This window comes from Salvelinus fontinalis, chromosome 13 (assembly GCF_029448725.1).
Source record: "Salvelinus fontinalis isolate EN_2023a chromosome 13, ASM2944872v1, whole genome shotgun sequence".
Lineage (NCBI taxonomy): Eukaryota > Metazoa > Chordata > Actinopteri > Salmoniformes > Salmonidae > Salvelinus > Salvelinus fontinalis.
Window position 1 is genome coordinate 40,743,014 of NC_074677.1, and position 24,384 is coordinate 40,767,397.

The following is a 24,384-nucleotide window of genomic DNA, read 5'->3' on the forward strand; positions in this document are numbered from 1 at the left end:
ATATTACTTTATTACGTTGTGTGTGTGTGTGTGAGAGAGAGAGAGAGAGAGAGAGAGAGAGAGAGAGAGAGAGAGAGAGAGAGAGAGAGAGAGAGAGAGAGAGAGAGAGAGAGAGAGAGAGAGAGAGAGAGAGAGAGAGAGAGAGAGAGAGAGAGAGAGAGAGAGAGAGAGAGAGAGAGAGAGAGAGAGAGCACTTTGCGATCTGTTCCGGAGGGGGTTCGGGGCTGGTAGATCGCATTATCTAGAATCTCAAAGTCCGCCTCTCTGATGTGCGGTCTTTTTCTTCATACCTGCAATGGATGTTACGCCTGGATTTGCATTCTTTATTATTTTACTGCATTTAATTCACGCGAATGGACTTTATATCTCCAATGGCATAGGTATGTGTGATTGATACGTTTGATACAATTGTGTAAAGCTTAGGCTTTAATAACCTGGGTAGGCTACCACCCTTGCGAAAATGATCTGATCACGATTCGATTTTGGAGCATGTCAAATTCACACAGGTTATGTCGTAGCCTATACAAGTTCAATAACATTTTACATACACAGAAATATCGTTGAGTACCTATGGTATTTTTTTTGCAGTGTCTCAGTACGTTTCCCTTTCTTTTGCATGAGACCAACTTTTTCCACATTTCTTTTTAATTCAAACACAGTTTACGTGCGCTCAATTTCAGCATCTGAAGAACATTCCAATGGAACATAGATCATGCACTATTGATTCAAATTCGTTATATATATAGTCGTATGAATTAGCACATTTATTGTTAAAGTTTTTATAGCAGTTATAGCTTAAGTTAACCTAAAAACGCCCGTCTCCAAATAATCAATTGCATTTGACTAGTAAAATAAATGTTTGAAATGAAATTCAACTTTACGCTTCAATTGGATTTTACATTTGTAATTACCTGATTTCATGAATATCGACCTCAGTTATTCTTCATAGTAGACAGCTTTAATCATCACCCGGTCTTGACATGTGCTTGTATGCGTGCTGGGTCACAGCTTCCAACCAAAACTGTCGCAACTCGCAAGTAGACAATAGATGCAGTCATGCATATAAATTGATGTGTTTGCTCTGAACTTGGAGGAGACGAGCGTGCTCATCTGCGCGCGAACGGGCGTGAACACAGGGGCACACCGACGTTTTTTGTTGTTGTTGATAGGCCTATTAGTCAATGCTCATTATTGCCTGTGGTTTATTGATAAGGTAGGAAATATACCAAAGTCAGTTGTGGTTGTAAAATGTGTCAGCGATAGATTCACATTTTATGATATAATGTGTTTATAAAGTTAGACCCAGCATAAGTTTTGACCTATGCTATAGCAGTGGATGCTGGTGGGAGGAGCTATAGGAGGATGGGCTCATTGTAATGGCTGGAATGGAATTTATGGAATATATCAAACATATCAAACAAGTGGAAACCACATGTTTGACACTATTCCACTTCAGCCATTAAAATGAGCCTGTCCTCCAATAGCTCCTCTCACCAGCCTCCACTGTGCTATTGATACTATAGACACACACACATGCATGTGCCTGTGCATGTGTGTGTATGAGGGGGGGACTGTTTGAGTGCATCTGTGCTCCTGTGCACGATTATGTGTGTATTGATCAGTGTGTGATTCTGTCTCTCCCTGTGTATACAGAGTCTCTGCAGCATGTCCTGAGGGAGTATGGCGTTGTTAAGCCTGTGAACACTGATTCAGAGGGCCGCTTCCTCTCAGGTGCTGTCTCTGCACCTCAACTGGACAGCCAGCACCAGCAGACCCACGGACGCTGGAGAAGAGAGGCTGTAGCCGCCTCAGACCCCAGCCATGGAGACCTGGAGGAGGGAGAGGGTACAGCCAGGCACAGGGAGACACTCTTCTACAATGTCACTGTGTTCGGCCAGGAGCTCCACCTACGCCTGCACCTCAACTCCAGGCTGGTGGTCCCCGGAGCTAAGGTGGAGTGGCACGAGGAGGGAAGCCAGACCACCTATGAGCCTCTACGGGACAGCGACTGCTTTTATGTAGGAGAGGTCACCAACGTCAGGGACACATCCGTCGCTATCAGCAACTGTGATGGCCTGGTAAGTGCTGCACTGTTGATAAATGTGTCCCTCATGTATAGTTGTTACACTGATATTGCTCCTGTAGAACTGTATTAGGTACAGATGATAGACAAAGGGGCAATCCCATAGTATTGAAGGTGGCTAGACTTATGTCATCCAAAAAGACAGGAGAGGTTGGAGAGTTGAACCTCTGGCACATTGTTGTGGTTGTGTATCTCTGCACAGAAGGACTGAAGTGTTTTTTTATGTAGGCAGATGTTATTCATAATTGTCTGCATGAAATCTAGGACTGTAAAAAACAAAAGCAGCATACGTAATCTCATGTCAGACTTCTCGTTCCCTGCTTGGCATTGCTGGTTGGCCTCCAGCAGGCAGGGTGGCAGTATTCAGTATGCAGGTCTCTGTGTTGAGGGAGGGAGCGAGGCCCAGTGGAGCTGTAAGTCCCTGGAGGCTTACGCTTCGTATCCCAGACAGCTACTTTATCCACTCCTCTTTCCCTCCCACCCAGCTGGAATAAAACCACATATCTTAATGATGACATGAAATAGTTTAGCCAAAGCCCCCGCCCCGTCTTAAAGATACACAGAGCACTCATTGCAGAGTAGTACTCTCTCAAGGTGGGTTTCAGACAAGTCTGAATTTAGAATTAGCAATAAAGTAAACCATTTGTTAAAAACACACCCCTGTGTGTTTCTCTCTTTAACCCCCGTGTCATCTGGACAAAACACACTTGCAGTGATGTGATCAGAACTGTCCAATAAACAAGTCCAGACCATGGTGTCAGAAAACGACTGTCAAGAGAAAGACCGGTATTCAAACATGGACAGTCTCATTGCTGAGTTTCTGTCTGTGACTGTGAGTGACTTGTATTACTCTTTCCTCTCTGTGAGGAGTGTTACATTTCTCTGCTTGGAGCACATAGCACCACAGCATGTCCATACAGAGTACTGTCTGTGTTGTGACAGACTAGTGCAGGTTCTCTATTTAATCCCTCAGTCCACATACAGTCTCTCGGAAAGTATTCAGACCCCTTGACTCTTTCCGCATTTTGTTATATGTTACAGCCTTGTTATAAAATGTATTAAATTGTTTTTTTCCCTCATCAATCTACGCAGAATAACCCCTAATGACAAAGCAAAAACAGCTTTTTAGAAACACAACACCATACACGTGGTCTGCAGTTGTGAGGCTGGTTAGATGTACTGTCAAATTCTCTAAAACGACGTCGGAGGCGGCTTATGGTAGAGAAATGAACATTCAATTATCTGGAAACAGCTCTGGTGGACATTTCTGCAGATCATGCCAATTGGATACTCCCTAAAAACTTGAGACATCTGTGGCATTGTGTTGTGTGACAAAACTGTCCATTTTAGAATGGCCTTTTACTGTCCCCAGCACAAGGTGCACCTGTGAAATGATCATGCTGTTTAATCAACTTGATATACCACACCTGTCAGGGGGATGGATTATCTTGGCGAAGAAGAAATGCTCTCAGGGATGTAAACACATTTATGCACAACATTTGAGAGAAATATGCTTTTTGTACATATGGAACATTTCATGGATTTATTATTGAAACATGGGACTAACACTTTACATGTTTCATGTTTCATTGCTATTTTTGTTCAGTGTGGGTTACTCTACTGCATAAGAATTACAATTTACAAGTGGAGTCGGCTAGGAACATTACAGAACTAAGATGTAATTCTAAATTACATAGACAAGTTGAACAATATAGGCCACCTACTGTGGTGCAACAGTAGTGTCGTTATCTGCCTGATCTCTCGCAGTGCAAACACTTGCCTGTTTAAAGTTGATCCTCAGCAACTATAGGGTTGAATAAATTCGCCATCAAAAAGTTGCAATAGTAAACTCCACATCCTTAATGAAAACACTCAGCCAGCTAGCAACTACAGCAAAGTTTGCAAGAGGATGAAGGTTTGTTTGGCTATAGGTTAATCACCCACTGGTAGGCTATGCAGATTTGCAAGCAATGCGTGTGTGGATCTATCTGTTTGTGAGCCAGCTAAATTAGCTTACCAGTAGAGAGAGCGGGCTTTTGTGACTATTATCCATAGTGTCCAGCATGCTGCTGGCACTGGTCATGCTGAGAAGTCTGAAATATGGTCCAACTAGCAAGTGTTGCACTAGGAAAATATTCTCAATCCCTTGCTGAATGAAAATCGCCCACAATTCCAGTTTTCATTCAGAAGCTCAAGCAAGCAACGTCAAAGCAATTTTGTAACGACAAACCCACCAGTGTTTTCAAATCTGTGCCCCGGGCCTATCGCTGTCGCACAGACAGGCAGACGTACAGACGGACTGACAGCCGGGAGCCACATTTATTTGTCAGCTAAACTACATGTTTAATCTGTATCACTCAACTCTCATTTATGTGTCTCGTTTGTATTGAGAGGTATAGCTAGCTGTTTAACCAGGTTGGCCAGTTGAGAACCAGTTCTCATGTACAACTGCGACCAGGCCAAGATAAAGCCAAGCAGTGTGACAAAAACAACAATGCAGAATTACACATAAACAAAAGTACAGTCAGTAACACAATGGAAAAATCTATGTACAGTGTGCGCAAATGTAGAAGAGTAGGGAGGTAAGGCAATAAATAGGCCATAGTGGCGAAGTAATTACAATTTAGCATTAACACTGTGATAGATGTGCAGATGATGATGTGCATGTAGAGATACTGTTGTGCAAAAGAACAAGAGGATAAGTAACAATATGGGGATGAGGTAGTTGGGTGTGCTATTTACATATTGGCTGTGTAAAAGTACAGTGATCTGTAAGCTGCTCTGACAGCTGATGCTTAAAGTTAGAGAGGGAGATAAAGGACTCCAACTTCAGTGATTTTTGCAATTAGTTCCAGTCATTGGCAGCAGAGAACTGGAAGGAAAAGCAGCTAAAGTAAGTGTTGGCTTCGGGGGTGACCAGTGAAATATACCTGCTGGAGCGCGTGCTACGGGTGGGTGCTGCTATGGTGACCAGTGAGCCGGAGTAAGGCGGTGCTTTACCTAGCAAAGACTTATAGATGACCTGGAGCCAGTGGGTTTGGTGACAAATATGAAGTGAGGGCCAGCCAACGAGAGCATACAGGTCGCAGTGGTGGGTAGTATATGGGGCTTTGGTGACAAAACGGATGGCACTGTGATAGACTGCATCCAATTTGCTGAGTAGAGTGTTGAAGGCTATTTTATAGATGACATCGCCAAAGTCAAGGATCAGTAGGATAGTCAGTTTTACAAGGGTATATTTGGCAGCATGACTGAAGGAGGCTTTGTTGCGAAATAGAAAGCCAATTCTAGATTTAACTTTGGATTGGAGATGCTTAATGTGAGTTTGGAAGGAGAGTTTACAGTCTAACCAGAGACCTAGGTATTTGTAGTTGTTCACATATTCTAAGTCAGAACCGTCCAGAGTAGTGATGCTGGTCGGTCGGGCGATTGTAGGCAGCAATCGGTTGAAAAGCATGCATTTAGTTTTACTAGCATTTAAAAGCAGTTGGAGGCCAAGGAAGGAGTGTTGTATGGCATTGTAGCTCGTCTGGAGGTTTGTTAACACAGTGTCCAAAGAAGGGCCAGATGTATACAGAATGGTGTCATCTACGTAGAGGTGGATCAGAGAATCACCAGCACCAAGAGCGACATCATTGATATATACAGAGAAAAGAGTAGGCCCGAGAATTGAACCCTGTGGCACCCCCATAGAGACTGCCAGAGGTCCGGACAACAGGCCCTCCGATTTGACACACTGAACTCTATCAGAGAAGTAGTTCGTGAACCAGGCGAGGCAGTGATTTGAGAAGTTAAGGCTATTGAGTCTGCTGATAAGAATGCGGTGATTGACAGAGTCGAAAGCCTTGACCAGGTCGATGAAGACGGCTGCACAATACTGTCTTTTATCGATAGCGGTTATGATATCGTTTAGGACCTTGAGCGTGGTTGAGGTGCACCCCTGACCAGCTCGGAAGCCAGATTGCATAGTGGAGAAGGTACAGTGGGATTCAAAATGGTCATTGAAAATAAGAATGTGTTCTTAACTGACTGCCTAGTTAAATAAAGGTAAAATAAAAATAAATAAATTTAGGTATATAACAGTTTGGGTCAAGAGTGTCTCCCCCTTTGAAGAGGGGGATGACCGCGGCAGCGTTTCAATCTTTGGGGATCTCAGACGATACGAAAGAGAGGTTGAACAGGCTAGTAATAGGGGTTGCAACAATTTTGGCAGATAATTTTAGAAAGAGAGGGTCCAGATTGTCTAGCTCAGCTGTTTTTCAAGGATCCAGATTTTGCAGCTCTTTCTGAACATTGGCTATCTGGATTTGGGTGAAGGAGAAATGGGTATGCTTGGGCAAGTTGCTGTGAGGGGTGCTGAGCTGTTGGCCGGGGTCGGAGTAGCCAGATGGAAAGCATGGCCAGCCGTAGAAAAATGCTTATTGAAATGATCGATTATCGTGGATTTATCCGTGGTGACAGTGTTTCCTAGCCTCAGAGCAGTGGGCAGCTGGGAGGAGGTGCCTTTATTCTACATGGACTTTACAGTGTCCCAACATTTTTGGAATTAGTGCTACAGAACGCAAATTTCTGTTTGAAAAAGCTATCCTTAGCTTTCCTAACTGACTGAGTATATTGGTTCCTGACTTCCCTGAAAAGTTGCATATCGCGGGGGCTATTCGATGCTAATGCAGAACGCCACAGGATGTTTTTGTGCTGGTCAAGGGCAGTCAAGTATGGGGTGAACCAAGGGCTATATCTGTTCTTAGTTCTACATTTTTTTTAATGGGGCATGCTTATTTAAGATGGTGAGGAAAGCACTTTGAAAGAGCAAACAGGCATCCTCTACTGACGGGATGAGATCGGTGTCCTTCCAGGATACCCGGGAATGGTTGATTAGAAAGGCCTGCTTGCTGAAGTGTTTTAGGGAGCGTTTGACAGTGACGAGGGGTGGTCGTTTGACCGCGGACCCATTATGCACGCAGGCAATGAGGCAGTGATCTCTGAGATCCTGGTTGAAGACAGCAGAGGTGTATTTAGAGTGCAGGTTGGTCAGGATGACATCTATGAGGGTGCCGGCGTTTACGGATTTAGGGTTGTACCTGGTAGGTTCCTTGATCATTTGTGGGAGATTGAGGGCATCTAGCTTAGATTGTAGGACAGCCGGGGTGTTAAGCATGTCTCAGTTTAGGTCACCTAACAATACGAACTCTGATGATAGATGGGGAGCAATCCTGGATGGGGGGAAATCCTGGATGGATCAGTTGTCCTGGATGGATCAGATGGACAGATAGAAGGTACGCAAGAGAAATTATCAAGAGGACTATGCGTCATAATTACCAGGAGAAACCTTACCTGCAGTTTGTAAACAATAATTCATAACACCTTCCCATGTATCACTTTTAAGTGATCCAAATGGCAAATACATATTTTGTCTATACTTTTCAAGATATAATATACCAGAAAAAGAAGTGACATTTAATTTGGGGCTTAGAGAGTCGGGTTTTAAGGCCCCAGGTCTTCTCATCGTCTGCTCTATGTTCTCCACACATCCCTCTGCATGGCCATGGTATTGCAGGCCAGGCATGAGTATCATCATTAGCAGACTGCACCATGCCAGAGCCGAGCAGGCCGCTACCCCTGCTAAGTGAGAACTGAGTAGGAGGTGCACTACAAGTGTCCGCTTCAGACATCCAGCAGAGGCACAAGCTGTTGCCATTGCCGCAGTATCTATAGGAAACTGAAATTGGAGAAAGTGACATCCACCAAATTATTATTGGTGGGGGGTGGGGGGGGGGGGGGGCTGAGCAAATCTGTTGTGGCCTATGCTACAGACAGTTGTCATGGAAACCGCCCTCTTATGCAATTTGTTCCAAGGGGTCAGCGTGTCAGCTTGGTCTGCGCGTGTGTGCGTGTGCGTGTGTGCTTGTATGCGTGCGTACGTGATATCTATCTGTTTAGCAATTTTGCGTTTTGATGGTTTCTGTGTTGGTTGAAAATCCTCCATCAATTGCATTATATTAACTGATTATATTAACTATACAAAACATTTAGAACACCTGCTCCATGACATAGACTGACCAGGTAAATCCAGGTGAAAGCTACGATCTCGTATTTATGTCACTTGTTAAATCCACTTCAATCAGTGTAGATGAAGGGGAGGAGTACTTGAGACAATTTAGACATGGATTGTGTATGTGTGCCATTCAGAGGGTGAATGGGTAAGACAAAACATTGAAGTGCCTTTGAACGGGGTATGGCAGTAGGTGCCAGATGCACCGGTTTGCGTCAAGAACTGCAATGCTGCTGAGTTTTTCACAGGTGTATCAAGAATGGTCCATCACCCAAGGGACATCCAGCCAACTTGACACAACTGTGGGAAGCATTGGAGTCAACATGGACCAGCAACCACGTGGAACACTTTCGAATTGAGGCTGTTCTGAGGACAAAAAGAGGGGTGCAACTCAAGGTGTTCATAAAGTTTGGTGTACTCAGCATATGTCAGTTGTGTATAACCTCCAACATCCAGTTGTTGGGGACTTGGCAGAGGATGCAGCCATCTGTTGACCCCCTCTCTGGTTTGGACCAATAGGAGACACTCTCTTTTGTGGAGCTGAGTGAGCAGTGGAGAGGGGTTAAAGAGGAGCACACTTGTCAGCTAGGGCCATTCCACAATCCCCTGGATCTGGTCTCTATGGATCTATATATCATATATCTGTGGCCTTTGATGATGCCATTAACATTCCACAAGCCACACTTACCATTGCTACAAGCTGGAGGAAGCAGCATTGAATGATAGAAGTGAGGAGCCCACTGCACAGGCACATTTCCTTTCCTCTCACCAGAGTTCAGATCCCTTTTCTATATAAGTGTGGATGAAAACCTCAGTCTTAATTGTAGGATACAAGAAAGCATTCTTCTTCCTCCACCACTAAGCGCTCATGTGGCCTGTCTGTCTGTCTACCACACTGTCTGTCTATCATGTTGTCTCTCACTGTCTGTCTGTCTAGTGTCCGCCTTCCCTCTCTCCATCTCTCATCCATCTGGCTGAATGCCCAGTCCAGCAGGCTGTGTGTTACATTACCGTTTCAAAGTGACATATTGGCGCTCTTGTCAGGATTTATAGTTGAGATAACAAGCCCAGCTTGAGCGTAAAGAGGATCTTTGAACCGGAAGACACAAGGCCTCTGCTGTAGAGAACAGGTCTAAACACACGAATACAGCTGACCTCCTTAGAGATGTCTTGCCGTGTTTTGTTTTTGTTTGATTCTGTGTCGGCTTTCTTTCAGGGCCATGATACTTGGTCCAATTATGCAGATGAAAAACATGGAACGTCTTGAAGAATTTCCATGACTGACACCGTAGCATTTAGAGTTGTCTATGTATGTCATGGTGTAAAGGAGCACGACCTGGATACGTACAGTAGATGTTTCTGCGGAAAACATTTCAAAGGGAAAGCGTGTCAGGGCACACACAGACAAAGTGTTGAGTGTGACTCTATCCAAATGCAATGTTAAAGTGATGGGCGGGAATGAAAACGAGGAGTTGGGTCTTGATAGTTCCCTCCGGTCCTGTCTGTAGTTACAGTATGCGATGTCATCTCAGCCACCTGGCTTGGCCAGTCCCTGCAGGGGTTGCGGTCTCCAAATGGAAAACCGCAGTGTGGATGTTAGTGTTACGTTCCCCAGTTTCTGTGTTGAAGTTTCTATTTGAGTGTGTGTGTTTCAGGAGATGGCCTCCTGGAATTTCTCCCCAAGCAGCTGATTGGTCGGCCTCAATGGATGATTGGAGAGCTGACCCCGCCCCCTCGTCAAGATACAGCTGTCTCTAATTACCATTGCCACCTGAAGCTATATAAAAGCCAGTGTTCTGTTCAGGAAGGCAGAGATCATTGCTGGAGAAGTTGGTTGTGATTGCGTGTTGGTTGTGATTGCGTGTTGGTTGTGATTGCGTGTTGGTTGTGATTGCGTGTTGGTTGTGATTGCGTGTTGGTTGTGATTGCGTGTTGGTTGTGATTGCGTGTTGGTTGTGATTGCGTGTTGGTTGTGATTGCGTGTTGGTTGTGATTGCGTGTTGGTTGTGATTGCGTGTTGGTTGTGATTGCGTGTTGGTTGTTTATCAGAAAGCGTTGGTAGGTACTGTGTTAGTTGTTGCTGGGAGCAGTTGGTATGTTCCGTGTGAGATTGTTGCTCAGCTAGAGCTTATTTGATGTCCTTTGTTTAGTAGTTTGTTTGAGTATTGTTTGATTTAACTCGAGAGTTCCGAATGGAGGCAATACATGTGAGATCTTGTCACGTTCCTGACCTATTTATGTTAGTTTTTGTGTGTTAGTTGGTCAGGACGTGAGGTTGGGTGGGCATTCTATGTTATCTGTTTCTATGTTGGTTTTGGTTTGCCTGGTATGGCTCTTGATTAGAGGCAGGTGGTTTGCGTTTTCCTCTAATCAAGAGTCATATTTAGGTAGGGCATTCTCACTGTTTGTTTGTGGGTGATTGTCTCCTGTGTCAGTATGTTTGTTCGTACCACACTGGACTGTAGCGTTTGTTTGTTTCGTTTTCGTTTCGATGTCGTCTGTTTCCTGTACGTAAGTTTATGTTTAGTTATGTAAGTTTATGTTCAGGTTTCGTCAACGTCGTTTTGTTATTTTGTAGTTTGAAAGTGTTTTGTTTCGTTTCGTGTTTGCCATCATCGTTGTTTAATAAAGATGGCTTATTTCCCAAAGCCTGCGTTTTGGTCTGAGGATCCTTCTCTCCTCACCTCATCCGAGGATGAGGAGAGCGTCACCCGTTACAGAATCACCCACCAAGCTAAGACCAAGCGGCAAGGGAAAACGAAACGGAGTAAGGGACAGGAGAGAAAGGATTTCTGGACATGGGAGCAAATAATGAATGGAGAAGGTCCCTGGGCTAAGGCAGGAGAAAATCGCCGTCCCAAAGCTGAGCTGGAGGCACGGAGGAGAGCAGAGGCTACCGGGGAGAGGAACCGGAGCTATGAGGGAACGCGTCTGGCACGGAAGCCAAAAAAGCCCGTGAGTAATTCCCAAAAATTTCTTGGGGGGGGGCTAGGAGATAGTGGGCCAAGGGCAGGTAGGAGACCTGCGCCCACTTCCCAGGCTTACCGTGGAGAGCGGGAGTACGGGCAGGCGCCGTGTTACGCAGTAGAGCGCACGGTGTCTCCTGTACGAGTGCATAGCCCAGTGCGGGTTATTCCACCTCCCCGCACTGGTAGGGCTAGATTGGGTATTGAGCCAGGTGTCATGAGGCCGGCTCAACGCGTCTGGTCTCCAGTGCGTCTCCTCGGGCCGGCATACATGGCACCGGCCTTACGCATGGTTTCCCCGGTTCGCCTACATAGCCCGGTGCGGGTTATTCCACCTCCCCGCACTGGTCGGGCAACCGGGAGTATTCAACCAGGTAAGGTTGGGCAAGCTCAATGCTCAAGAGTGCCAGTACGCCTCCACGGTCCGGTATTTCCGGCACCACCTCCCCGCCCCAGCCTAGTACCTACAGTGTATACACTACGCACTAGGCTACCAGTGCGTATCCTGAGCCCTGTTCCTCCTCCACGCACTCTCCCTGTAGTGCGTGTATCTAGCCCGGTGCCTCCAGTTCCGGGCCCACGCACTAAGCTACCTGTGCGTCTCCAGAGCCCTGAACCCACTGTATCTTCTCCCCCTACTAATCCTGATGTGCTTGTCCTCAGCCCGGTGTCAACAGTGCCGGTACCACGCATCAGGGATAGAGTAGGCTTTGAGAATACAGTGTGCCCTGTCCCTGCTCCCCGCACTAGTAGGAAGGTGCTTATCATTAGCACGGTGCCTCCAGTTCCGGCACCACGCACCAGGTCTACAGTGCGCCATATCCGGCCAGAGCCATCCGTCTCACCAGCGCCATCTGAGCCATCCGTCTCCCCAGCGCCATCTGAGCCATCCGTCTCCCCAGCGCCATCTGAGCCATCCGTCTCCCCAGCGCCATCTGAGCCATCCGTCTCCCCAGCGCCGTCTGAGCCATCCGTCTGCCAGGAGCCTGCAAAGCCGCCCGTCTGCCATGAGCCTGCAAAGCCGCCCGTCTGCCATGAGCCTACAGAGCCGTCAGCCAGACAGGAGCCGCTAGAGCCATCAGCCAGACAGGAGCCGCTAGAGCCGTCAGCCAGACAGGATCTGCCAGAGCCGCCAACCAGACAGGATCTGCCAGAGCCGCCAACCAGACAGGATCTGCCAGAGCCGCCAACCAGACAGGATCTGCCAGAGCCGCCAACCAGACAGGATCTGCCAGAGCCGCCAACCAGACAGGATCTGCCAGAGCCGCCAACCAGACAGGATCTGCCAGAGCCGCCAGCGAGCCATGAGCAGCCAGAGCCGTCAGAGAGCCATGAGCAGCCAGAGCCGTCAGAGAGCCATGAGCAGCCAGAGCCGTCAGAGAGCCATGAGCAGCCAGAGCCGTCAGAGAGCCATGAGCAGCCAGAGCCGTCAGAGCGCCATGAGCGTCGAGAGCCGTCAGCCTGCCATGAGCGTCGAGAGCCGTCAGCCTGCCATGAGCGTCGAGAGCCGTCAGCCTGCCATGAGCGTCGAGAGCCGTCAGTCAGCCATGAGCTGCCCTTCAGCCTGAAAAGGCTAAATACCCAGAACTGCCCATCAGTCCAGAGCTGTCTCTCTGTCCGGAGCTGCCTTTCAGTCCGGAGTTGCCCCTCTATCCTGATCTCCCTCTCTATCTTCATCTACCTCTATATTCTTATCTATCCCTCTATCTTGATTTATCTCTCTGTCCCGGTGTTATCCTTATTAGGTATATTATTAAGAGAATTGTGTGGGGGAAAAAAGAGGGTGGACATTCTTGGAGGGAGGAAGTTAGGATGGATTATGGTGGGGTGGGAACCGCGCCCGGAGCCTGAGCCACCACCGTGGTTAGATGCCCACCCAGACCCTCCCCTAGACTTTGTGCTGGTGCGTCCGGAGTTCGCACCTTGTGGGGGGGGTACTGTCACGTTCCTGACCTATTTATGTTAGTTTTTGTGTGTTAGTTGGTCAGGACGTGAGGTTGGGTGGGCATTCTATGTTATCTGTTTCTATGTTGGTTTTGGTTTGCCTGGTATGGCTCTTGATTAGAGGCAGGTGGTTTGCGTTTTCCTCTAATCAAGAGCCATATTTAGGTAGGGCATTCTCACTGTTTGTTTGTGGGTGATTGTCTCCTGTGTCAGTATGTTTGTTCGTACCACACTGGACTGTAGCGTTTGTTTGTTTCGTTTTCGTTTCGATGTCGTCTGTTTCCTGTACGTAAGTTTATGTTTAGTTATGTAAGTTTATGTTCAGGTTTCGTCAACGTCGTTTTGTTATTTTGTAGTTTGAAAGTGTTTTGTTTCGTTTCGTGTTTGCCATCATCGTTGTTTAATAAAGATGGCTTATTTCCCAAAGCCTGCGTTTTGGTCTGAGGATCCTTCTCTCCTCACCTCATCCGAGGATGAGGAGAGCGTCACCCGTTACAGATCTGACCCGATGACTCAGGACAGTTTAATGTGTGCGCATGCGTCAGTGGCCTACAGCAGTTTTGCGGTTCCCCCAGCATCTAAGCTTTTCTTCTATTTCAACACATTTTCCCATGGGGCAAAGAGAAAATGTTTTAAAGTTAATTTCCTGCAATTCAACACATTATAATGGTTGAGGAAAATGTCCAGTTTTATAACTATTATTCAAAATTTTTGCAATGAGGCTGAGAGAATTTAGCGTTCTTTAATTACATTTCCTGCTATTCTACACATTTTGCCATATGCTATCTGGGGGGGGGGGGGCTCCCCCAGAATCCCCACCCCCCCCCACCCACATGCGTGCTGGGGGGAGGGGGGGTTGTGAGTGTGAGAGAGAGGGAGAGGGAGAGCAATATTGTTTGCATTAGACCATGCTTGTGTATATATTGTACTTTAAACAGTTATTGTTTTATTAGGCTTTTAAGATTTTAGTCTGAGGTTAACATTGATGTCGTTGTGTGGATTCCTGACACCCGTTAGCAGGGCTGGCTGCTGTGAGTTTGATTGTCAGCTTGTAATGAAGAATGAATGCAGCCCAGAAGGGATTTCAGTTTCAATCTATCCATGTCCTATATTTCTGCTTTCAGTGGTTAGCAGAGAAAGGAAAGGGATTACTAGAATGAACATCAACAATCCAACACAAATCACAAGTAGCTTTGGCCCGTCAGTCAATGCGGGAAATTTCAAGAACTTTTAAAGTTTCTTCAAGTGCGGTCGCAAAAACTATCAAGAGCTATGATGAAACTGGCTCACATGAGGACCGCCACAGGAAAGGAAGAGCCAGAGTTACCTCTGCTGCAGAGGATAAGTTCATTAGAAATTGCAGCCCAAGTAACTGCTTCACAGAGTTCAAGTAACAGACACATCTCAACATCAACTGTTCAGAGGAGACTGCGTGAATCAGCCCTTCAAGGTTGAATTGCAGGTCAATACAGGTGCCTCAAAGCAGGGACCGAGAGACTGAAAACAGCTTCTATCTCAAGGCCGTCAGACTGTTAAATAGCCAGCACTAGCCGGCTACCACCCGGTTACTCAACCCTGCACCTTAGAAGCTGCTGCTCTATATACATAGACATGGAATCACTGGTCACTTTAATAATGTTTACATACTGCAAGATTTATTTCATATGTATATACTGTATTCAATTCTGCTGTATTTTAGTCAATGCCACTCCGACATTGCTCGTCCTAATATTTATATATTTCCTAATTCCATTATTTTACTTTTAGATTTGTGTGTATTGTTGTGAATTGTTCGATATTATACTGCACTGTTGGAGCTAGGAACACATGCATTTTGCTACAACTGCAAAAACATCTGCTAAATATGCGCATGTGACCAATACGATTTGATTTGGATTGGAAATCTGTCCTTTGGTCTGATGAGTCCAAATTTGAGATTTTTGGTTCCAACCACTGTGTCTTTGTGAGACGCAGAGTAGGTGAACGGTTGATCTTCGCATGTGTGGTTCCCACCGTGAAGCATGGAGGAGGTGGTGTGATGATGTGAGGGTGCTTTGCTGGTGACACTGTTAGTGATTTATTTAGAATTCAAGGCACACTTAACCAGCTTGGCTACCACAGCATTCTGCAGCGATACTCCATCCCATCTGGTATGTGCTTAATGGGACTATCATTTATTTTTCAACAGGACAATGACCCAAAACACACCTCCAGGCTGCATAAGGGCAATTTGACCAAGAAGGAGAGTAATGGAGTGCTGCATCAGATGACCTGGCCTCCCAACCTCTAACCAATTGAGATGGTTTGGGATTAGTTGGACCACAGAGTAAAGGAGAAGCAGCCTAAAAATGCTCAGCATATGTGGGAACTCCTTCAAGACTGTTGGAAAAGTATTCCAGGTGAAGCTGGTTGAGAGAATGCCAAGAGTGTGCGAAAATTTAATCAAGGCAAAGGGTGGCTACTTTGAAGAATCTAAAATATATTTTGATACTTTTTTGGTTACTACATGATTCCATATGTGTTGTTTCATAGTCTTGATGTCTTCCCTATTATTCTACAATGTAGAAAATAGTAAAAATAAAGAAAGACCCTTGAATGAGTAGATGTGTCCAAACTTTTGACTGGTACTGTATATACAGTTGAAGTCGGAAGATTACATACACTTTAGCCAAATACATTTAAACTCAGTTTTTCACAATTCCTGACATTTAATCCTCGTAAAAATCCTCTGTCTTAGGTCAGTTAGGATCACCACTTTATTTTAAGAATATGAAATGTCAGAATAATGGTAGAGAGAACAATTATTTCAGTTTTTATTTCTTTCATCACATTCCCAGTGGGTCAGAAGTTTACATACACTCAATTAGTATTTGGTAGCATTGTCTTTAAATTGTTTACCTTGGGTCAAACGTTTCAGGTAGTCTCCCACAAGCTTCCCACAATAAGTTGGGTGAATTTTGGCCCATTCCTCCTGACAGAGCTCATGTAACTGAGTCAGGTTTGCAGGCCTCCTTGCTCGAGCACGATTTTTCAGTTCTGCCCACAAATTTTCTATAGGATTGTACCAATACCAATACCATTTTGCCACAACTTCAAAAGTATGCTTGGGGTCATTCTCCATTTGGAAGACCCATTTGCAACCAAGCGTTAACTTCCTGACTGATGTCTTGAGATGTTGCTTCAATATATCCACATATTTTTCCTCCCTCATGATGCCATCTATTTTGTGAAGTGCACCAGTCCCTCTTGCAGCAAAGCACCCCCACAACATGATGCTGCCACCCCCGTGTTTCACGGTTGAGATGGTGTTCTTCGGGCTTGCAAGCCTCCCTTTTTTAGCTCCAAACATAACGATGGTCATTATGGACAAACAGTTCTATTTTTGTTGCATCAGACCAGAGGGCATTTCTCCAAAAAGTACAATCTTTGTCCCCATGTGCAGTTGCAAACCGTCGTCTGGCTTTTTTTATGCCGGTTTTGGAGCAGTGGCTTCTTCCTTGCTGAGCGGCCTTTCAGGTTATGTCGATACAGGACTCGTTTTACTGTGGATATAGATACTTTTGTACCTGTTTCCTGCAGCATCTTCACAAGGTCCTTTGCTGTTGTTCTGGGATTAATGTGCACTTTTCGCACCAAAGTACGTTCATCTCTAGGAGACAGAACGCATCTCCTTTCTGAGCGGTATGACGGCTGCGTGGTCCCATGGTGTTTATTCTTGCACACTATTGTTTGTACAGATGAACGTGGTAACTTCAGGCATTTGGAAATGCTCCCAAGGATGAACCAGACTTGCGGAGGTCTACAATTATTTTTTTGAGGTCTTGGCTGATTTCTTCTGAAATACCCATGATGTCAAGCAAAGAGGCACTGAGTTTGAAGGTAGGCCTTGAAATACATCCACAGGTACATCTCCAATTGACTCAAATGATGTCAATTAGCCTATCAGAAGTTTCTAAAGCCATGACATCATTTTCTGGAATTTTCCAAACTGTTTAAAGGCACAGTCAACTTAATGTATGTAAACTTCTGACCCACTGGAATTGTGATACAGTGAATTATAAGTGAAATAATATATCTGTAAACATTTGTTGGAAAAATTACTTGTGTCATGCACAAAGTAGATGTCCTTACCGACTTGACAAAACTAGAGTTTGTTAACAAGACATTTGTGGAGTGGTTGTAAAACCAGTTTTAATGACTCCAACCTAAGTGTATGTAAACTTCCGACTTCAACTGTATATCACAGGAGGTTGGTGGCACCTTAATTGCGGAGGACAGGTTTGTGGTAATGGCTGGAGCGTAATAAGTGGAATGATATCAAATACACCACAGACATGGTGTCCATGTGTTTGACGCTGTTCTCCACTGTTATATATATGATGGGATGTATAGACATTATGGACAGTATATGGATCGAATATGTAGTATATCTGAAGAATATGTAGGATAGAATAGTATATGTATAGCAGTAGTTGAATGGGATATGACTTGACTAGAATACAGTATATGCATATGAAGTGGGTAAAACAGTATGTAAACGTTATTAAAATGACCAGTATTCCAGTGACCAGTGTTCCATATGTCTATGTACATAGGCAGCAGCATCTAAGGTGCAGGGTTGAGTAACCAGGTGGTAGCCGGCTGGTGACAGTTCAGGGCAGGGTACTTGGCGGAGGCCAGCTCTGTCTCTGATACATCATCCAAAGTATAATTAATAACTTTACCTCAAAGCTCAAAGGGACATTCAGTGTTAGCTTTTTTTAATCACACATCTTCCAATAGGTGCCCTTTTTGCGAGGTATTGGAAAACCTCCCTGGTCTTTGTGGTAGAATCTGTGTTTGAAATTCACTTCTCGACTGAGGGACCTTACAGATAATTGTGTGTGTGGGGTACAGAGATGAGGCAGTCGTTTAAAAATCGTGTTAAACAGTATTTTTGCACACAGAGTGAGTGCATGCAACTTATTATATGAGTTCCTAAGGAAATGTTTACTTTAGGCTTGACATAAGGGGTTGAATACTTATTGACTCAGTTTTTCATTTTTTATAATTAAATGAATAAATAAATAAAAACACAATTCCGCATTAACATTACGGGGGGGTTGTGTGTAGGCCAGTGACCAAAAAATCTACATTTTGTTCATTTCAAATACAGGCTGTAACACAAACAGCAAAATGTGGAAAAAGTCAAAGGGGTGTGAATCATTTCTGAATGCACTGTACAGTATACTCTTTCCATATTTTGTTACGTTACAGCCTTACTCTAAAAAAAGTTTTTTTTAAATTCCCCTCATAAATCCACACACAATACCCCATAATGACAAAGTGAAAACAGGTTTTTTATTATTTTTGCAAATCCATTCAAAATTAAAACAGAAATACCTTATTTACATAACTATTCAGACCCTTTGCTATGAGACTCAAAATTGAGCTCAGGTGCATCCTGTTTCCATTGATCATCCTTGAGATGTTTCTACAACTTGATTGGAGTCCAGCTGTGGTAAATTCAATTGATTGGACATGATTTGGAAAGGCATGCACCTGTCTATATAAGGTCCCACAGTTGACTGTGCATGTCAGAGCAAAAACCAAGCCATGAGGTCGAAGGAATTGACCGCAGAGCCCTGAGACAGGATTGTGTCGAGGCACAGATCTGGGGAAGTGTACCAAACATTACTGCAGCATTGAAGGTCCCCAAGAACACAGAGGCGTCCACCATTTTTGAATGGAAGAAGTTTTGAACCACCAAGACTTTTCCTAGAGCTGGCCGCCCGGCCAAACTGAGCAATTGTAGGGGAGAGGGGCCTTGGTCAGGGAGGTGACCAAGAACCCGATGGGGTTCTTGAGGTCCTCTGTGAAGATGGCAGAACCTTCCAGAGGAACAACCATCTCTACAGCACTCCACCAATCAGGCCTTTATGGTAGAGTGGCCAGACGGAAGCCACTCCTCAGTAAAAGGCATAAGACAGCCCGCTTGGAGTTTGCCAAAAGCCACCTAAAGGACTCTCAGACCATGAGAAACAAGATTATTTGGTCTGATGAATCCAAGATTGAACTCTTTAGCCTGAATGCCAAGCGTCACGTCTTGAGGAAACCAGGCACCATCCCAACGGTGAAGAGTGGTGGTGGCAGAATGCTGTGGGGCTGTTTTTCAGCGGCAGAGACTGGGAGACTAGTCAGGTTCGAGGGAAATATGAACGGAGCAAAGTACAGAGAGATCCTTAATGAAAACCTGCTCCAGAGCGCTCAGGACCTCAGACTGTGGTGAAGGTTTACCTTCCAACAGGACAACGACCATAAGCACTCAGCCAAGACATCGTGGATGTGGCTTCGGGACAATTCTCTCAATGTCCTTGAGTGGCCCAGCCAGAGCCCGGACTTGAACCCAATCGAACATCTCTGGAGAGACCTGAAAATAGCTGTGCTGCGACGCTCCCCATTAATCCGACAGAGCTTGAATGGATCTACAGAAAAGAATGGGAGAAACTCCCCGAATAAGTCGCTCTGGATAAGAGCGTCTGCTAAATGACTTAAATGTAAATGTAAATATAGGTGTGCCAAGCTTGTAGCGTCATACCTAAGAAGACTTGAGGCTGTAATCACTGCCAACGGTGCTTCAACAAAGTACTGAGTAAAAGTATTGAATACTTAAGTAAATGTAATATTTCAGATTTTAATTTGTTTTATAAATTTCTCAAAAACTGTTTTTGGTTTGTCATTATAGGGTATTGTATGTAGATTGATGAGGAAAAAATAACAATTTAATCCATTTTGGAATAAGGCTGTAAAGTAACAAAATGGGGAAAAAGTCAAGGGGTTTGAATACTTTTCGAATGAACTTTATGAGTCATATACAGTATGTTACTATACAGCCACTGCATTCCAATTGAGGCACTTATCAGTGACCAAATCTGCCATTTTCAAGACATATATGGGATGACAGGGATGTGAGTGCAAAGGGATACAGGGCTGGAGTTATTATAATGGCTCGTTCATTCATATCAACTGGACAATAGTACCATTGTCAACCCTATTAAACCTTCCACTACCTCTTAGAGATGTGCTTAGCTGCAGTATACAGTATCTGCAATTGCACACAGAGCTGTCCATTTTGAGAGCTAAGGTAGTGCTCAGGTGCTTCCACCCCTGTTCTGACTGACAGACAGACAGACAGCTGTCTGGTTCTTAATGGCAAGGCAGCAAGTCAGCCTGAGTGAGAGCTCTGCTCTGTCTGCTTCTTATTTGGAACATGTCAGGCAGGCTATGTTCTCCCTTCTCCCTACAGACATGACTACCTCTGTATTCATTCATTTTCCTGCCCCCTCTCCCTACCTCTTCTCTCCTGATTTCTCAGCTTTTTTCTCTGGTTTGAAAATAGTTTAAACCCGCCCTTCTCAGTAAAATGGAATTAGCTCTCATCTTTACTTGGAATTGTTTATTTAATTTTTGACTGAATGAAAAAGTGAAGTCCCCTGTACCCAAGATAAGTTTGTTGTCTTATTGGAAATGTTTTGTTGTTTTAGGCCTGTTCTATGGCCTGGTATATTGCAGTCCCTGAAAATACGCATGCAGGCACTCAGAGTCAAACACAAACACACACACACACACACACACACACACACACGCACACACACGCACACACACAAAAATCATCAAATTTATTTATATACCCCTTTGTACATCAACTGATATCTCAAAGTTCTGTACAGAAACCGAGTTTAAAACCCCAAACAGCAAGCAATGCAGGTGTAGAAGCACGATGGCTAGGAAAAACTCCCTAGAAAGGCCAAAACCTAGGAAGAAACCTAGAGAGGCACCAGGCTATGAGGGGTGGCCAGTCCTCTTCTGGCTGTGCCGGGTGGAGATTATAACAGAACATGGCCAAGATGTTCAAATGTTCATAAATGACCAGCATGGTCAAATAATAATAATCACAGTAGTTGTCGAGGGTGCAGCACCTCAGGAGTAAATGTCAGTTGGCTTTACATAGCCGATCATTAAGAGTATCTCTACCGCTCCTGCGGTCTCTAGAGAGTTGAAAACAGCAGGTCTGGGACAGGTAGCACGTCCGGTGAACAGGTCAGGGTTCCATAGCCACATGCAGAACAGTTGAAACTGGAGCAGCAGCATGACCAGGTGGATTGGGGACAGCAATTAGTCATCAGGCCAGGTAGTCTTGAGGCATGGTACCAGGGCTCAGGTCCTCTGGGAGGAGAGGGAGAGAGAATTAGACGGAGCATACTTAAATTCACACAGGACACCAAATAAGACAGGAGAAATACTCCAGACATAACAGACTGATCCTAGCCCCCGACACATAAACTAATGCTGGAGGCTGAGACAGGAGGGGTCGGGAGACACTGTGAGGGAGGGGTCGGGAGACACTGCCGGTTCGACGATACCCCCAGACAGGGCCAACCAGGCAGGATATAATCCCAACCACTTTGCCAAAGCACAGCCCCCACACCACTAGAGGGATATCTTCAACCACCAACTTACTATCCTGAGACAAGTCTGAGTATAGCCCACAAAGATCTCCCCCACGGCACGAACCCGAGGGGGGCGCCAAACCCGGACAGGAAGATCACGTCAGTAACTCAACCCTCTCAAGTGACACACCCCTCCTAGGGACGGGATGGAAGAGCACCAGTAAGCCAGTGACTCAGCCCCTGTAATAGGGTTAGAGGCAGAGAATCCAGGTGGAGAGAGGGGAACCGGCCAGGCAGAGACAGCAAGGGCTGTTCGTTGCTCCAGTGCCTTTCCGTTCACCTTCACACCCCTGGGACAGACTACACTCTATCATAGGACCTACTGAAGAGATGAGTCTTCAATAAAGACTTAAAGGTTGAGGCCGAGTCTGCATCTCTCACATGGATAGGCAGACCATTCAATAAAAATGGAGCTCTATAGGAGAAAGCCCTGCCTCCAGCTGTTTGCTTAGAAATTCTATGGACAATAAGGAGGCCTGCGTCTTGTGACCATAGTGTACGTGTAGGTATGCACAGCAGGACCAAATCAGAGAGATAGGTAGGAGCAAGCCCATGTAATGTTTGTAGGTTAGCAGTAAAATCTTTGAATCAGCCCTAGCCTTTACAGGGAGCCAGTGTAGAGGCTAGCACTGGAGTAATATGATCACATTTCAAGATTCTAGTAGCCGTGTTTAGCACTAACTGAAGTTTATTTAGTGCTTTATCCGGGTAACTGGAAAGTAGAGCATCGTAGTAGTCTAACCTAGAAGTGACAAAAGCATGGATTAACTTTTCTGCATAGTTTTTGGACAGAAAGTTTCAGATTTTTGCAATGTTACGAAGATGAGCAAAAACTCTCCTTGAAATAGTATTGGTATGTTTGTCAAAAGAGAGATCAAGGTCAAGAGCAACGCTGAGGTCCTTCACCGTTTTATTTGAGGCGACTGTACAACCATCAAGATTAATTGTCAGATCCAACAGAAGATGTATTTGTTTCTTGGGACCTAGAAAAAGTAAAAAAAATTGCCACCATCCACTTCCTTATGTTTGAAACACAGGCTTCCAGGGATGGCAATTTTGGGGCTTCACCATGTTTCATCGAAATGTACAACTGTGTATCGTCTGCATAGTAGTGAAAGTTACCAAGAGGTATATAGAGTGAAAACAACAGTGGTCCTAAAACGGAACCTTGAGGAACACCGAAAGTTACAGTTGATTTGTCAGAGGACAAACCATCCACAGAGACAAACTGACATCTTTGCATCAGATAAGTTCTAAACCAGGCCAGAACTTGTCCATGTAGACCAATTTGGGTTTCTAATCTCTCCAAAAGAATGTCATGATTGATGGTGTCAAAAGCAGCACTCAGGTCTAGGAGCACGAGGACAGACTGAAGTGTTTCGCATACATTGTTTGTCTTCAGGAAGGCAGTGAATTAAAAACATTTTTTGGAGAGGAATGGGAGATTCGATATAGGCCGATAGTTTTTATGTTTTCTAGGTCAAGGTTTGGCTTTCTCAAGAGAGGCTTTATTACTGCCACTTTTAGTGAGTTTGGTACACATCCGGTGGATAGGGAGACTTTTATTATGTTCAACATAGGAGGGCCAAGCACAGGAAGCAGCTCTTTCAGTAGTTTAGTTGGAATAGGGTCCAGTATGCAGCTTGAAGGTTTAGAGGCCATTACTATTTTCATGAATGTGTCAAGAGATATAGGATTAAAAAACTTGAATATCTCCCGTGATACTAGGTCCTGGCAGTGTTGTGCAGACTCAGGACAGCTGAGCTTTGGAGAAATATGCAGATTTAAAAGAGGAGTCTGTAATTTGCTTTCTAATGATCATGATCTTTTCGTCAAAGAAGTTCATGAATTTATCACTGCTGAAGTGAAAGCCATCCTCTCTTGGGGAATGCCTTTAAGTTAGTTTTGCGACAGCATCAAAAATACATTTTGGATTGTTCTGGAAAATAGGATGATTAAGCAGCAGTGAGGGGTCATCGATATTGCACGGTACTGTCTTTCCAAGCTAGTTGGAAGACTTACAGTTTGGTGGAGCGCCATTTCCGTTCCAATTTTATGGAAGCTTGCTTCAGGGCTCAGGTATTTTCTGTATACCAGGGAGCTAATTTCTTATGACAAATGTTTTTTTGTTTTTAGGGGTCAGACTGCATCTAGGGTATTATGCAAGGTTAAATCTAGTTCCTCAGTTAGGTGGTTAACCAATTTTTGTACTCCAACGTCCTTGGGTAGGTGGAGGGAGTCTGGAAGGGCATCTAGGAATCTTTGGGTTGTCCGGGAATTTATAGCACGGCTTTTGGTGATCCTTGTTTGGGGTCTAAGCAGATTATTTGTTGTGATTGCAAACGTAATAAATCGGTGGTCCGATAGTCGAGGATTATATGGAAAAACATTAAGATCCATAATATTTATTCCACAGGACAAAACTAGGTCCAGAGTATGACTGTGGCAGTCAGTAGGTCCGGAGACATGTTGGACAAATCCCACTGAGTCGATGATGGCTCCAAAAGCCTTTTGGAGTGGGTCTGTGGACCCTTCCATGTGAATATTAAAGTCACCAAAAATTTGAATATTATCTGCCACGACTACAAGGTCCGATAGGAATTCAGGAAACTCAGTGAGGAACGCTGTATATGGTTCAGGAGGCCTGTAAACAGTAGCTATAAAAAGTGAATGAGTAGGCTGCATAGATTTCATTACTATAGAAGCTCAAAAGATGAAAACGCAGTCATTTTTTGCGGAAATATTTAAATTTGCTATCGTAAATGTTTGCAACACTTCCGCCTTTGCAGGATGCGCGGGGGATATGGTCACTAGTGTAACCAGGAGGTGAGGCCTCATTTAACACAGTAA

At 44.8% G+C, this 24,384-nt stretch overlaps 1 protein-coding gene across 2 annotated transcripts in view; it reads left to right on the forward strand.

The window, feature by feature from the left end:
• Positions 1-208: 208 nt before the first annotated feature.
• The window catches only part of LOC129868678 (A disintegrin and metalloproteinase with thrombospondin motifs 2-like), a 63,614-nt gene continuing 39,438 nt past the window's right edge, over positions 209-24,384 (forward strand). For both annotated transcript variants that reach the window (XM_055942855.1, XM_055942856.1), the window contains exons 1-2: positions 209-380; positions 1,654-2,078. In XM_055942855.1, coding sequence (XP_055798830.1) covers positions 296-380; positions 1,654-2,078 — 510 coding nt within the window. In that variant the 5' untranslated portion in view covers positions 209-295. The remainder of the gene's footprint in view (positions 381-1,653; positions 2,079-24,384) is intronic.